General features: G+C 37.2%; 1 protein-coding gene across 1 annotated transcript in view; it reads left to right on the top strand.

The window, feature by feature from the left end:
• The window catches only part of LOC145764357 (protein crumbs-like), a 37,795-nt gene extending 25,525 nt beyond the window's left edge, over positions 1–12,270 (top strand). The window contains exons 25-39 of the mRNA XM_082575973.1: positions 457–536; positions 850–960; positions 1,352–1,556; positions 1,864–2,022; positions 3,025–3,204; positions 4,798–4,931; positions 5,850–6,083; positions 6,262–6,391; positions 7,342–7,558; positions 8,076–8,189; positions 8,640–8,787; positions 9,101–9,235; positions 9,463–9,650; positions 10,017–10,208; positions 11,603–12,270. Of these exons, the coding sequence (XP_082432099.1) occupies positions 457–536; positions 850–960; positions 1,352–1,556; positions 1,864–2,022; positions 3,025–3,204; positions 4,798–4,931; positions 5,850–6,083; positions 6,262–6,391; positions 7,342–7,558; positions 8,076–8,189; positions 8,640–8,787; positions 9,101–9,235; positions 9,463–9,650; positions 10,017–10,208; positions 11,603–11,848 (2,473 nt within the window). The 3' untranslated portion in view covers positions 11,849–12,270. The remainder of the gene's footprint in view (positions 1–456; positions 537–849; positions 961–1,351; positions 1,557–1,863; positions 2,023–3,024; positions 3,205–4,797; positions 4,932–5,849; positions 6,084–6,261; positions 6,392–7,341; positions 7,559–8,075; positions 8,190–8,639; positions 8,788–9,100; positions 9,236–9,462; positions 9,651–10,016; positions 10,209–11,602) is intronic.
• Positions 12,271–15,485: the final 3,215 nt, after the last annotated feature.

Below are 15,485 nucleotides of genomic sequence, written 5' to 3'. Positions count from 1 at the left end.
CTCAAAAACAAACTTATATCAATCTATTGAAGCTCTCCTAACTATACCATAATCAGATGACCGACAACAAGATAATGGAAAAGCATTGTTGTTCAAACAAGAGAACAAATTTGAACGTTTTCGGCACAGCATGGAGCCATCGTCATGCAAATTAATCAACTAAATTTGAAGAAAACAAAAACAACTGCAAATAACATTCAACAGCTATGAGCGATATTTACATAAAACTATTACAAGCTGAGTAAACTAATACAAAGAAACGAATGTAACAGTTAACACTTATTATAATCTGATATGAAAGGTTTCCCCTCCAGCGAACAACTGTTCAGGCTATTTAAACCTGGACTGCTGATATTTGTTGTGTATTAAATTTTTTATAGAACGAGCAAGAATATCACTTATTGTTACCGCTTGAAAAAGGAATTTGCTCGTAATTGCCTTGTGCTTTGTCTACAGTTATCCTGAAGAAATTCTTCCTGTTCCAATTTTTTCAACGTCAAAGAACGTTTATCTTGGAGGGTTGCCAAACGAAAAACGTGAATACAATTGACTGATATGTCATACTTTTCGTATAGAGGTTTTTGCTGAGTCTTTATGTTTTTTTAATTAAAAAAAAAGCTTCAAAGCTTGTTCTGAAGGCGAAAAAGTGGTAAACAATTTAATGGCACATTTATATAACTGAGCTTAAACTTTTGAGTTTATAGTTGCTGAAAAAGTGTTCACACAAAGTGATTCTAACAAAGCTCACGCATGTCTGTAGCGATCGTGTAATAACATCTTCACTACATCTGCAAACAAAGAGAATTTTCTTATTTGCCACGTGACCTTAAGTTGTTTATACTGTCACAGGCAAGCGGCGCAGGAGACAGGCTGTTCCCGAGGTGTCTTACTACAAAGGTGTCTTTCAAGATCCTCAAGGAGGGGGTGTTAGGTTTATCCTTTTTACTGATCCGTCGTCGGGTAGGTTTATACATTTGTCAGGAACTGTGAGCTTATCAGTGCGAAAAGAAAGTAGTCTACCTCCAAATAGTGCACGTTCGAAATTTTTTTATTTAAAGTACTTTCTCTCTCTCTCTCACTCTCTTCATTTTGCTTCTGTTCAAAGAAGCCTGGTGTAATCATCAGTATCCTACATAAGCATGGTCTAGTCATCAGTGTAGTAGCCTATATCCATATCAACAACTTCAAAGGTACATGTTTAAACATTTTTAGATGTTTCTATTGGTAGGTGAAATACATCACTGTGAAACATCAATTCAACGCACCAAAGCTGTTTTACATGGCGTTGGCATCACATAGCAAGAAAATAAGTTTTGCAGCGGGTTACTGTGACATTTCAGTTATTTTGCAGATGAAATCCCTGGTATCACAGATATCGCGTCCGCAAACATACGACAAGGTGAAGTCTCTGACCCTGTTTGCGGCTTAGCAAATGACAGTGAAATATCGAATCCTTGTAAAAACAACGGGACCTGTTTTTCCTACTTTAATTATTATGAATGCAAATGCAATCTGCAGTGGAGCGGAGGAAATTGTGACATTCCTATTTTCTGCAAGTTAGTGTTGTTTTATCAATTCATAGCCTAGGTACATTATTTTAAAGTAGGAACATCTCCCCAAAATGTAACCATTGGCTTCAGTTCATCCTTTTCTGGTAGCAAATTTAAATTTCTACATATTTGACTACTCTTTTTTGCATGCCTGATACCGATGCATTGCTACGAATTGAGTCTTATCGATGTGTATGGTGTCCTGGCTTTAAAGTGACAAAACCGTGCACGCGGCCCCATGTAAGCGCCACACAGGTTTTTCAATTTCATCATCAACCGTGCAAACGTTTCACTGATTGTTTGAACATTTCAGGCAGTTGGCTTGTCCCATTGGATTATCTTGCATTGACGGACCTGGTGGATTTGAATGTGTTGGGCCAGCAACTTTCAACGAAACGGCCCCTTTTCTGAACTACACCTATGAAGATACAAACTTAACTTCAGAAACATTGAGCTTCAAAATAAGAACAAGGTGCTTGTTGTTTGTTTGTTTGTTGTATTCAGGCTTACACCCGGTGGTTGAAGAATGAAGATTTAGATTAAGTAGACGGGAAGGCAAGGAAGCCAATCTTTGTCTCCACCTTCAGGCATGCTTTTAAGTGTCCTGCCAAAGACACAGCCGCATGCTTTTGGGCGGTGCCGAACCCGTGCCCTTTCGATTACATTTCCAGGGCTCTCACCACTCGGCTATGCAGCCGACAAGGTGCTTATGACGGTGTTTTAGTTGTTACCGCTTTGACAAGTTTCTTTCTATAATAGAGTTCGGTAGAGCATACCCTTTGTTTTACCACAAACATATTGGGTGTCTTTTTATAAACTTGTAGTAGGCTAAGCTTGTGAAGAGAAAGTAGGCTATGATGAACAGTTTAATTTTTACGCTTTGCGCTGTCACGCAACCAGATATCACTTCTCAAACAATGCAGTACTCTTAGTCTTTAGGGCCTCCTTGCTTATTTTTTTCTCCTGTCAGCTGCGCCAGGGATAAGACATGCCGTACAATTGATATGTTTAAAACTTTTAACATTGTGTAAATGTGTAATCTAAACACTTATTCAATTACTTTGAAAATTAATATATGTTATAGAAATGCTTTCAAAAGATTGCCAATGGTCTAGCTAGAGCCAATCTCTGAAAATATGCTCTACTCTGTTACTACATCATGGCAATAAGGTTTTGATTGCTGCAACATCGTTTTGCTTTCATTTGTGGAAAACCGATGCCCTTGAAAAAGTGACCTTTGCATTGTTTGAATAGTTGTAAATGAATCAGTTGGTTTTATGATCTCAAATCTTGCTCTAAGTTGCCAATAGTGTTTATCGATAGTTTGATACAAAAAGCTAAATAGCGCTGTGTCATCATCTGTGACAAAATACAATATAGCATTTGGTCTAATCTAGCCATGGTACAATATAATTTCATATTCAACTCTGTCAACTACACATCTTGATACGATTTTTCTTTGTGTTCAATCTAGATCGGTTGGTGTCACTGTTTTAAGTCTTCAATCTGAAACCGGTTTGATCCAATTTCGTCTCGATTTAACCGGTAGAATCGAGTTTACGCACAATCCTACAATACCTGAAGGTGACATCCACAATCCAAAGCTTATTACCAATGGCGAATGGCACAACATCGTTTTCACTCAAGCCGGCAGGTATAGATCACTAGATCAGGTTATGACATTTGATAGTGTTTATAAACCCGAAGCAGTTTCCTTTTTTGAAAGATTTGCAATCATATTTTTGAAATATTGAACATCTTTATAGGGCGTATACGCTATATGCATAACCGAAAACGTTTGCTACTTTGTTTTTATACTGTTAAATGTTGTGTTATTGCTCAGTTATGTCTGTTTATTGAACATCTGGTTACAGACTCTTAAAATTTGCTTTACCACTGCGGTTTAGCGTTCCGGTTTAGGAAATTGGTAAAGCAGAGTTAAATCAATTAAAATTATAATTGAATGTAATAAATTACACATTTTCGTGTAATTGCAAGTAAGATTGATACTTTTGTTTCTCGGCAGCCGATTTGTAGCAAGAATTGACAGCGATAGACACGTGTTTCGCTTATTGGTTTCGCCCATGTTGTGATATAGGCCTAATTGTATTTGTGATTGTAATTTTGAAAATTTTGACCAAATTACAATTCCATTTGGTAAGTTGCAAGCACAATGTAGTGTTTATATGCGTGCCGCTTGTTAGCATTCAAGATGGACTTCTACAAACGGGACACTAGCATAGTGGGTAGAGTGCTGTTGCGGGATGCACTGGGTAGGCTACAGACACTGCAGGCATGGACGACGCTATAATAGCATCTAGATTGGAAGCCAAACTCTAGGCCTCATCTTACATGGCAAACAGGATTGCCATATTGGCGGTTTTAATGCCAAATTTTAGAAACGACGTTTTTTTAATACATTTTCAGATTGAAATAAAGCACGGTCGCAACACATTAAGCTATGGTAGTAATCATGCTGTTAACTAAATCAGCCCAGAATGCAATATTATGAAAAGCATCATTAAGATTCGGAATAAGTTGCTTTTTCAAACATGATGTTTTGTATATAGGCTACTGTGCATTGATAAAACGGAATTTTTTTAAACTATTTAGCCTCCAATGCTGAAAAACATTAAAAAACGTCAAAAATATATCAAAAGCCAAGTCAATCCGGCCTGCCAAACGCCTTAAAAAACCCTCAAATTTAAAAAAAATTGGCGTTAAAACCGCCAATATGGCAATCCTGTTTGCTGCCAAGATGAGGTCTAGCGTTTGGCTTCCAGTCCAGATGCTATTATAGCGACGTCCACGCTTCATACAATTCAACATCTTGGATGAAATCAAAATCCAAACAACAACCAAGCAACTCTTGGACATAAATATTAAAACATTTAATTCTGTAAATGTAATTTGTTATTAATTACGCGCTTGAAAGTAATTATAATAATTGCAATTTCAAAATTTCATTGCAATGTAATTATAATTGAAAATCTTGATGATGTAATTGTAATGTAATGGAACCAAAATTATGTAATTGATCTAACTCAAAATTGTGCGTTACCTTTTTGACTGGCTATCATGCTAAGAAAATTTTAAAGAGCCCACTTGCAATTTGGGGTTTAAAAAACTTCTTATTACCGAAAGTCAAAATACAGAAAAGAGAAATATGTGAACAGCTTTTCGAAATACATGGTATGTGTGACATGGGTAACACGCTTGAATGAACAGAATAATATTTAATTTTTAGAAAGGTCAACATTGCAGTGGATGACATGAAGTCCGAAAGAACCATAACGTCGCCTCAATTATTTCTATCAAGTGTCTTAAACGGGACAGGACGCTCCGTTTACGTCGGAGAACCCACTGTTGGACTATTTAAAGGTCGGATTGAAATAAAATACTACAATCTTATAAATATTCGATGGATGTTTTGTTTAAAAGCACAATAATATTAATATCACCGGAAAAGGTTTTTTTCTACAGAAACATGATAAGTCGCTTGCTGAAGAGTGATACTACAATGATATTGATGATATTGACTGCGACACCTGCAGATAACGAATTAGTGTAAAGTCAAAAATATCAATAGCATGATTAGATTGATTAGCCTACCACTATCTAAATGTAAAACATGTTTGTACTCTTATAGTTATTTTATTTCAATTAGTGCTGTTCAAACAGAGTGATAGGGTTAAAAAATAAAACCTATTTCATTTTAGTTGCTGGAAGTTCCTATTTACCACACATCTTCATAATGATATCTTTTTATTTTACTATGAATTAGACAAGTTATAAAACTAAGCATATAAATGCGTTGATTTGAAATCTGTATGATGGCAATGTTGCACAATTTGACACTTAGAGCTTATTGATGTACTAATTGTACTTGGTCTACAATACTGATGAGAGTGGCCTGGTCGGGTTCATTTTGTTGGTCACTTTTCTATTAGAAATTATATCTACCCGATTTACTATCCTCTGGATAAAAGTGAAATTTTTCAACCACTTTTTAGCCGGGTGTCGAACCAGGTTTGTATGGTCAAAGGCCCCGAGCCTTTCCATTAGGCCACTTCAACGCTAAGTGATGTCAACAATTTTGTTTTGCTGTTTGTGTCAAGAATATAAAGTACTCTAATAGCTTCAATAAATGCTTCAAAGCTTCAATACGCGATGTATCAACATCGCAATAAGCCGGCTTAGGTCGACAAAACCACGCCAAAGTCATTATAGTTATATAAATAAGAGAGGCGCCTTTCTGAACCAAACGCAAAACGTTGAAATGGTTTTATTTGGTTTCAGGTTGTATCGATGACGTTCGAATTGGGGGTTATCTTCTGCCGTTTTACAACCAATCAGAACTCACTGACCACCCACTGGCAGCCGAATTTCTTCACTTTGCGTTATCTCCAACTTCTGCTCTTCCCTTTATCGGTTGCCATAGTGACGACGTGTGTCATGAAGACTTGAATCGGTGTGAAAATAACGCCAGTTGCGTTGATGAGTTCAACTTGGCAAGCTGTTCCTGCCTACCAGGCAAGTGTGCATTAATCATCACGTCGGACGCCTGTAGTTAGGATCGCATCATTTCAAAAAATGCGTCGCTATGCAATTGCTTGTCATTGGAATCGAAAACATGCCATTTGCGTCAATACTTTTCTTTTTACAGAGATTTCTTTCAAACTTCTTGATCAAATCGTCTGTCTTGTTATAGGGTTCACAGGCGCAGTGTGCGATATCAACGTCGATGATTGTCTGAACATAACGTGTTCGAACGCAGGCCAATGCATTGATGGAATTGATAAGTTTACTTGCAATTGTACGTTGGGGTATGAAGGAAACGAGTAAGTGATCTTTATGTTATGAATTTAAAGGGTTGAAATCCGTTTCATCATTTTTAATGCCTTCAAAATCAGCTACCTCCACAGATGGGGCCGAACCTAAATTGGATGATGATCATATTGAGAATTATGCAGCTACTGAAAGTATTATCCAGCTATATAATGTCATCGATATAAAAGATGGTGTCTAACTGTCTATGCAGCAACTAAGAGTGTAGCCTAAGCTTAACGTGAATTAAATCAGTTTAGCAGTGTTGAAATTGTAGACAGTTTATTTCAATAAAAGTCTTTTGACAATCTTTTGAAAGTCAAACAGATTGTAAAGTTTTTAATTTGTTACTGATTTATCTTTTTGCATTATTTGTGCATCTGTATTGTTCTTTTTTCCAGCCAGCAACCTAACCATTTTTATATTAATTTAATGTCTGTGGACTTTAAATCAATGTAAAAAATGACTGATTTGCTGCCTGAGGTGAGTTTTGATGTTATTACCCATCATGTCACGTTCAAGCAAGGCTCCTTGCTTGTTACTTACTGACAAAGCTTCTTTGAAAACTTTATCCTGGCAGTTTCGCATACTTATAGACTACGTGAACCACTGACGCAGGCCCGGTCACCGAGATATGCGAAGTTTCCGCTTCTAAAACCATTGTTTTTGTGTCTATTATTTTGTCTACTGGGTGTTGCTGAAAAGAGAGCTGTCCTTGAAGTGCTTTGCTCACACTCTGAGAGTAAAATCATCAGTTTTGGTTGTTTCTTCTTCTTTTGTGCACAAATGTCGGCGCGTAACCAACTACTAAGTCATTGGACAGATCACTGTAGTTTCATTCTATTGTAATTATGTTTCATACCTGTGGTATTATGACATCTTGCGTATTTGTTGCAATGAGCTTTTGGTGGCAGTTTACAAACAACGTATTTCGTGTTGACGAGAATTTCAATGTTTCATTCAGATGTGAAACTCAAATTGACGAATGTCAGTCTATGCCTTGTTTGAACAACGGAACTTGTCGGGATCTGATTGGTTCTTTTGAGTGCGACTGCGGCGAGACTAATTTTACTGGCAGTCGTTGCGAACTTGATGCCAGGCAAGCTTGTGGGCGTAGTAAAAACTCAAACTCACCTTGTATTAATGGAGGTATATGCCGAAACACGACTGAAGACCTAAAGGTGAAATTTGATAGCTTTTTTCGTTGAACCATGAACAGATAAAACCTAGCAACGACAGGGTGTTTAACATATGAAACAGTAGAATTTTCGTTGAATTAGAGTAGAACACAGCACGTTTCAGGTCTTGTAATTGTTTTTCTTTACGTCATTTTGCCTCTGCGATACCGGTACTGTGGTACATAATACACATACAGGCAATCTGCTGAGTGCCAACTACAGCGTTCAATTTCCAATAAAAGGTCATTGGACACGTATTGGAGAAAACAAAACAGAAAAACCCATGGGCTTGTTGATTCGAAAGCGCTAGTCTGTTGACATAGGATAATTTTTTTTCTTACAAACTCATAATTTTTAAGATGCAGTCATATTTACCTCGTTCAGCTGGAAGATCTCCACTGATATTGATTTAAGGTGTGCAAACGTTAAATCGATGTAAAAAGAACGAACTCTGCGATCTGAGAAGTATTTTGAACTCTAATCTTATCGATACAATTTCAAACTTTGTGATACTTTGTAGGTAACGTTTGCCTGCCAATGCTTCCCACCGTATTATGGCGTCACCTGTCAAAGTCAGAAGAATTTCTGTGAAAACACGACTTGCCTAAATAATGGGATATGCTCGGTTAATTATGTGAGTTAAAAGAATTTTCGGTGGAATCTTATCACTGATCGGTTAAATCTGGCCCTGAGTCTAGTACAAGTTATTTAAAGCATGAATAAACAACAAATTATAGACTTTTATATGAGTTGATATTACTGTATCAACATACTATATTGTGTCACTGACTCACTGTCCTTTCTAATCTTTACAGGCTTAACCATTATGTTACCATGGTCTTTCCAGGAAATGATGTCTGTTGATGTAAAGTACAAAGTAACTTTTCATCAAGGCTGGATGTTTTTCTATACGCTTTTTTATTTCAGTTTCTGTATACCATGCTAGCTATATGCTCGGGTAGTCTAAGATAATACGTTTGCGTCTGCTCAAAGCATGCTGTGCAGTTGTTTTAAGTACAAGTTTCATCCAGAAAAGGTATATTAATGGAGCATACATTTTGTCTGAAAATGTGTTTGGTTTTAGACAACGCTCTCCCCTTACTGTGAATGTCCATCAGGATATTATGGCAAAATGTGTGAAAACGAGATAGTTCGTTGTGCGGATGGCACTTGCCAACACAGCGCTATCTGTCGCAATACCACCTACGGATACATGTGCAACTGTACATATGGTAAGGGATTAGTCTCTAATCCTTTTAACGGTAAAAACACGATGGTACTATAACATTAAAACGTAGAATAGTATTTTATGGTTGATTTGAGAAATTTACCTGTTCCACTATCTGAGTACCCTATTGTTATTTACGTAATGCTTTGTTCACAACTGCTCAGAGTTGAACCACTATCGCTTGACCTTGGCATGCATCACTTGTAAATTGGTTGTTCATCAATGAATTTAATGTGATAAATAAATTATTTTTACTGAAATCTCTTAATACGTCAAATCTCATAACCATAACCAATGAACTTCAACGTTATTTTCAGGTCATTTTGGAATGCATTGTGAGAATATGAATCTCTGCTTACATGAAGAAGAATCATATTGTTTTAACAATGGAACTTGTGCGGTGAATAAGGAAGCGGTGACATATGAATGTTTGTGCTCAGAAGACCACGTTGGTATGTTTTGCTGCTAAGGATTGTTTCAAATTCAGGATTTCTGCTTTCAAACTTTGTTTGGAAAACTTTACTTTGACTTTTGCGTTTCTGGCTAAAGATACAGCTGTTAGATTAAAAACATAAACTTGAAAGTATAGTGTTTGTGGGTACGCCGGATAGTTTTAACTGTTTTTACAATTTAAACTTCTACATAAAGTATTGATATTTTTACTACATCCTCGTTTTAGGGCACCGCTGTCAGTATTTGAACCCGTGTCTCAACTTCACCTGCCACAATAACGCTACTTGCCAGTCAGTGTTGCAACAACCGGACTCCATTGACGTCACATTCAGCGGGGAAGAACCCCCGGGGTCGGATAAACCTGAGGCCGTGTGCAAATGCACCCCCGAATACACGGGAATTAATTGTGAAACTGTAAGTGTTGGCATTGCATCAGCCTACAATTTGCAATCGCTAAATTCTTGAAGAAAATGCGAGGCTGTTTTTTTAATCGTGTTTTCAACCGATTGGTCATCATCATCAATTTGTGTGAACAGATTCATTGTCATTTTAAAACCTTTTCATTGCTGGGCCAAAACCTTCCAACGTGCTCGGTTATGCTTACGAATGGTCAAGATAGAGTTATATCTTTTTAAACTAATTTTAAGTGAAACTTATTTTTCAAAATGTTGAGTTCTTTCTTTTTTACCGGATGAAAAGACAGAAACAAAAGTAGAAAAGTAAACAATGCTCATGATGCTTGTCACTATTCACTGTTAACTAATTACCTGATTTATATAGCAAATCCAATTCCATACTCCAATGTGGAATATCTTGGGCCCCGTTTTGGGCGCCATTGTCTTAATTGCGTTGATATGCGTGGCTGTAGCCCTTGGTACCATGGTTAAGAGAGCAAGATCGGACAGGGGTACTTATAGTCCGCAAGGAACTGAAACGGCAGAAGACACGAAAATCGCCCCCTTACCCCCAATAGCCCCTCCTGAGCGATTGATATAATGGTTTGTCACGCATGAGTCTTGTCGGTATATTCTGTTTGTTTCCAAAATGCATTCATAGCATTTTGGCTTTAAGTTATATTTGCATGGTTGCTGTATGTTACACCAGATATGCTGCATTGTTACTAGGCTAAAAAAAAACTTGACTTCAGTTTTTGTTTTAGCGGCCGGACTTGCAAGGTGTAATTTCAATTTTTTGCATGGTCCGAGTTTGTAAGCTGGAGTCTGTTGGACAGAGAAACATGAGCTGTCGTAGTTGCGCTTTTGGTGTGCAAAATAATAATATTATCAAAGGCCCCCAATCCACACAGAAAGCAGCAAATAGCTTGAGCTTTTGTTTACTACACATTAATAAATATAACATTATAACACCCTTGGTTGCATCTATTTGGTTCTCTTGATAATTTTTTCTTGCATGTGTTTGTGGTTTGTCTGCAATAATTATGGCATGCCTGTTGATGTTTTACTACCTCGGGTCTTGATCCTATAAAATGATATTCTTTTGTTATTATCGCTCCACAAGTGCTAAACTTTTAGCTATTGTACCCTACTTTTGTAATGTAATTACGATACGGCGACATTTTTACCCACAGGCTTATCTCCCTCACTGCTTTACGTAAGAGCAAATACAATCGGACCATTGTTTGCATTCTGTAGTATGACCTGCCTTGAGATGTCTAGCAAACAAATCAGCCTCTTTGCAAATTTAAATCAATTTTAAGTTTTAACTTGACCAGCTAAACAGCTGCAGGCCTGGAACTGTTGGTATGCTGCAGCGTTTCGAACTAGTGACTTGGCATGGCTGTGTTTCTTGGTGCATGTACGACGCTGCCTATTTAAACATTCAGTATAGGAATTATAAAGGGAACTACTGTTCTTGCATGTTTCTGTGTTGTAATTAATTATTATTATTCATTGCTGATACTTTGCTGAGCAGAATAAACGCATGATTTTGAAAAGAAGGGATAACTTCGCATACGTAAGATGAAGATAGTGGTTGTGCTAAGTATTTTTGATGATATACGTTTTGTACACTTTTGCTATGTTATAGCAAGTATTGCTTTCTCTTTTATAGTCAAAAGTAAAAACGAACGAAACCACTCACTCAGTGTCGCCAATAGAAACATGCCTTATGCCTTCAAAGTGGATTGCTAAATCTGCATACTGAAAGTTGGCTATGCTTTTAATTACATATTCACATGCTTCAAAAAATGTGTTGCTCCGTTGAAAACGGCTGCAGGCCAAACTTAACAAAACCTGTCCTTTATCGTCTACAAACGTTAAATCAATGTAAAAAAAGCGGATTTTGTTAACTGGAAGTCGTGAAAATAAATTTACAAAACACAAAACGAGTTCTTTTAATTTCTTTAGAAAGTAAAAGCCAAGTTTTCTGCGTTACTTCTTGGCTCCATGTTCGGTGGAATATTCGCTTTCATTTTGCTGGTCATCGTCGCCGGATATTTCTTTGCTGTCCTGTTAGAGCAACGGTCGACATCGGGAACTTACTCACCAAGAAAGCGGGAAGCGGTCGCCTCATCTCCCGCGGCGCCTGGCTTCGTAGCCATGGAAATGTGGGCTGATGTTAAGCCACCACCTAGATGCGAGAGACTTATATGACAATGTTATATCTATGCTGTTTATTCGTTTATAGTTTTCTATCTAGTTATTCATACTTTTTGACGCTACTTCAACAAATTTTAACTTATTTTTGTGCTGTGTTACTTTTCATTTTACTATAAAAAGACCGATGCTTTTCAACCGGTCTTCGATGGGAAACTTCAAGTGTTTTACAAAAAAGTGTCGACTAATACGTGATTGTCATCGCGTTGTGGCTTTATTGCTTAACAATAACACCAAAGAAATCTGCAGCTTATATTTTGGTTTATGTGCAATAATTCTGTAAAAGTTGGCCTTTGCCCACTTCAAAGCGACAGGAAAATTGATCCAAACGCCACATTGGAAAAAAACACGTAATCTATAATATTATTCGGTTAATTGTTTTCAAAAACAAAAATCTAATTTTTTTACCTTAATTGGAGTCCGCGAGATATTTTAATTCAAAACTGTTACAGTGTTACGTGGCAAAAAAGAACATAAAAAAAGTATTGCTATGTTGTAGCCTATTATGTTTTCATTGTCGTTCACTTGGAAAACTTTGCTATTAATTTTGCAAAAATATGAAGTCATCGCAATTATTGCACAAAGTTTTAAACACCTCGTCTAAACTGTCTCTTTCGAGTTACTATAGAACGCACTGCTACTCTGACAGCTAACGCACTGGCATAGTTTTTGCATGTTTCACTGGATGCTAGCTAGCTTATAAGATTGTATTAGAAAATTGGTGGAAAAAAGTAGGAACAAACACGACCACATGTGTTTGTGAACAAGAGCAATGTAATGCTATTTATCTAAGTGTTTTTTCATCTTACCAGAAAATGAAACCTTTTACCTCAGCAGTGTTGTTCTACATTTAACACAGATCATGGCGCTAGCAAATATATTAATTAATTAGTGTAATGTTGTAAGATTGTCATGTTTTGGCAATGATAAAAACATTTTGATATTTCTATACATTGTAATCTGGCAACTCTGGTATCATTAACTTAACTTGCCAGAGATTTTCGGATTTTAGAATTAAAAATCCACTTTCAGATTTCAACTTAAACTCTAAATCCAGATTGTGATCCAATTTATCTCGTACATCTTCATGTAAACAATAATTCTACCTGACATTGTGCATTCCTGCGTCCCAATGAATAGTAGCCTAATAATTAATTTTACTTTGCGCCCACTGCTAAACACATATACAACCAACCGACGACTGGGAGCAGCGAAGGGACATAGTCATCGAGTCAGCATGTTTCTAAGTGTGTGTTGCTCCCTAGGTGCTTGTAGGTTTTTGCATTCCGGCAATGAAGCATAAGATTACTTTTGTTGCGCTTTTTATTCTGTGATTGTCTTCCGTTTGACCCTAGCTTGTGTCGCTTTAATGGTAGATCCAGGAAGAGGTAATTGGGGCGATCGTCCCCCCTTAAAATACAGAAACTTGTTTATGGTCTATTTCATTTGCAAGGTCGGATTAATGTAAACTTACACATCATTGCGCTTTTTGTTGAATCCCACCCTCACTAAAGTTACTTGCTGAATCTGCACCTGTGTCGCTTCATTTTCATATTATTATCATGTAGTTATTTTGTCAATTCGCTCTGATAATGCATTTTATCTGTTATCGCTGTTTCATTAATAAATTACAACTAAACATTTAGCTTATCTGTATCAGCTTAGCGTTTATATGCCTGATATCCGTTTAGTCATATGAAGTCATTAAATCAGCTAAAAGTTGTCAGAATGTCGCTTTGTCGTTTCTACTTTTTTCTATGCCTCCGCTATGTTTGGTATAAATTGTTTTTCGTTGTGATGGAGATAGTCAGAAATAAACACAAACTGAACTGAGAATGACATATTGCCTTGCCGTTTGCTTTATCCCCATGTCGAACCAATAAACCGCCATGCCGTACCAGTTGACAGCAAATTAAGTATTTTTCTCCAAGTGTCAAGTAATTTAGCGATGTTAACAATAATTGCCATTTCAAAGGCGGTAAACTCTGAAACACTGATTCTCAACCTTTTTGTCTTGGCGGACCCCTTTTAGTGCTCTCGAAGCGGTAGCAGACCCCCCAAAATTTTTTTTGAAATTTTAGTATAGGCCTATCGCGTCTAGTAACGAAAACAAATGTTTTATAAGTTCCGTAGCGACACACGTAGAAGTGCAAATAGACTGCTGCTGACTAATGCTTGCATCTCTAAACTGAGCCTGATGAAAACATTTATCTCTTTTATATGAATTTTTTGTAGTTAGAAAACCAAACCTTTGTGCGACGCCATTTGAAATTTCAAACGACGCACAGTTTGAGAATCACTGTAATGCACAAATAAAGCAGCAATAGTATTAAAATGTCATAATTTATCAACTATGTTGGAAATTAGGAAACTTTCACGGACCCCCTGAAAGCGCTTCGCGGACCCCCGGTTGAAAACCACTGCTCTAGATTCTAGAACAGTGGTTCTTAAGCTTTACTAACCTGGCGAACCCTTACGCTAATCTGCAAACTTTCGTTGAACCCCAAATTTTTGCTGAGTCACAAAAACAAAATCTACCACATTTAAAAGTAGGCTCATCATTACTGCATCATTGAGACTTCTGTTGTTGTTTTTCCAAGACCAATAGTGAGATTCGAAGCTTTGTCTCGGAAACAGCAATTCTCATGTCATTTTCGCATGCAAGCCGGTTTCGTTTTTTTGCTTAAACATCCACCAGAATAGAAAACGCATGCTCGCATAAATAAGTGGTTACGACTGGCATGAGAACTTCAAGGGCAACTTTTGTAATAAGAGGATAACTCCATGTGTTGGTACCATTGCACCAAAACGTGTTGAAGTTTCTTTTTTGCACGTCGCTTTCTTGAAGCACGATAATGTCATCCAAGTATGCTGCTTATATCTGCTGTTGTAGTATCATAAGCAAATGATTGATGTATCCATGCTGGATATTGCGTTTGTTAAGGAAAGTAGTTTTGACACGAATTTTCAACTTCTGCAAATGCTCAGTAAATACTGGCTTAGGCCTCTGAATTTCGCCATTAATTGCTGTATCGGAACTACTTACTACCTCGTCCAAAGGTGGAAAGTTAGCGAAGTTGTTATTTTCCAATCGCTGCCAGCACAACTGCAATTTCCTCTGAAAAGCACTCATTTGCTCTTCCGCTTCTATTACATTGTTACCACCTCCTTGCATTTGGTAATTCAGCTTATATGAAGGCACCAAAGATGTCAGCCAAATAAGCCAAAGTAGGCTAAGGATAAAACTTGCAGCACACGGCCTGCCATTCAGTAGGCCGTGTGTCAATGTTTCAGAGGACGTTCGCTCCGAACCCCTGAAACAGCTTCGTCGAACCCTAGGGGTTCGATCGAACCCTGGTTAAGAACCACTGTTCTAGAACATGCCCATAAAATCAAAAAAGAAGTTTTCCGTTTCGAAACGCACACTTTTTATCTTACAGCTAATGCTTCTCTTCCTTATTAATTGTGTAATGGTTTACCTTTTCGACACCTACACTTTGTTCTTTACAGCTCATGCTTCTCCTTCTCTTGTCAATTCTATGGTCATAGGCATACGAAGCCGAGCAACGTGATCAAGTTTAACATCTTCAAGTTTATTACATTTACATAAACATAAAACTACGCAACAAATTAA

The sequence above is a fragment of the Aplidium turbinatum genome, chromosome 2 (assembly GCF_918807975.1).
Source record: "Aplidium turbinatum chromosome 2, kaAplTurb1.1, whole genome shotgun sequence".
Lineage (NCBI taxonomy): Eukaryota > Metazoa > Chordata > Ascidiacea > Aplousobranchia > Polyclinidae > Aplidium > Aplidium turbinatum.
Note: the sequence above shows the minus strand (reverse complement) of the source record. Positions and strands in the feature narration are given on the sequence as shown.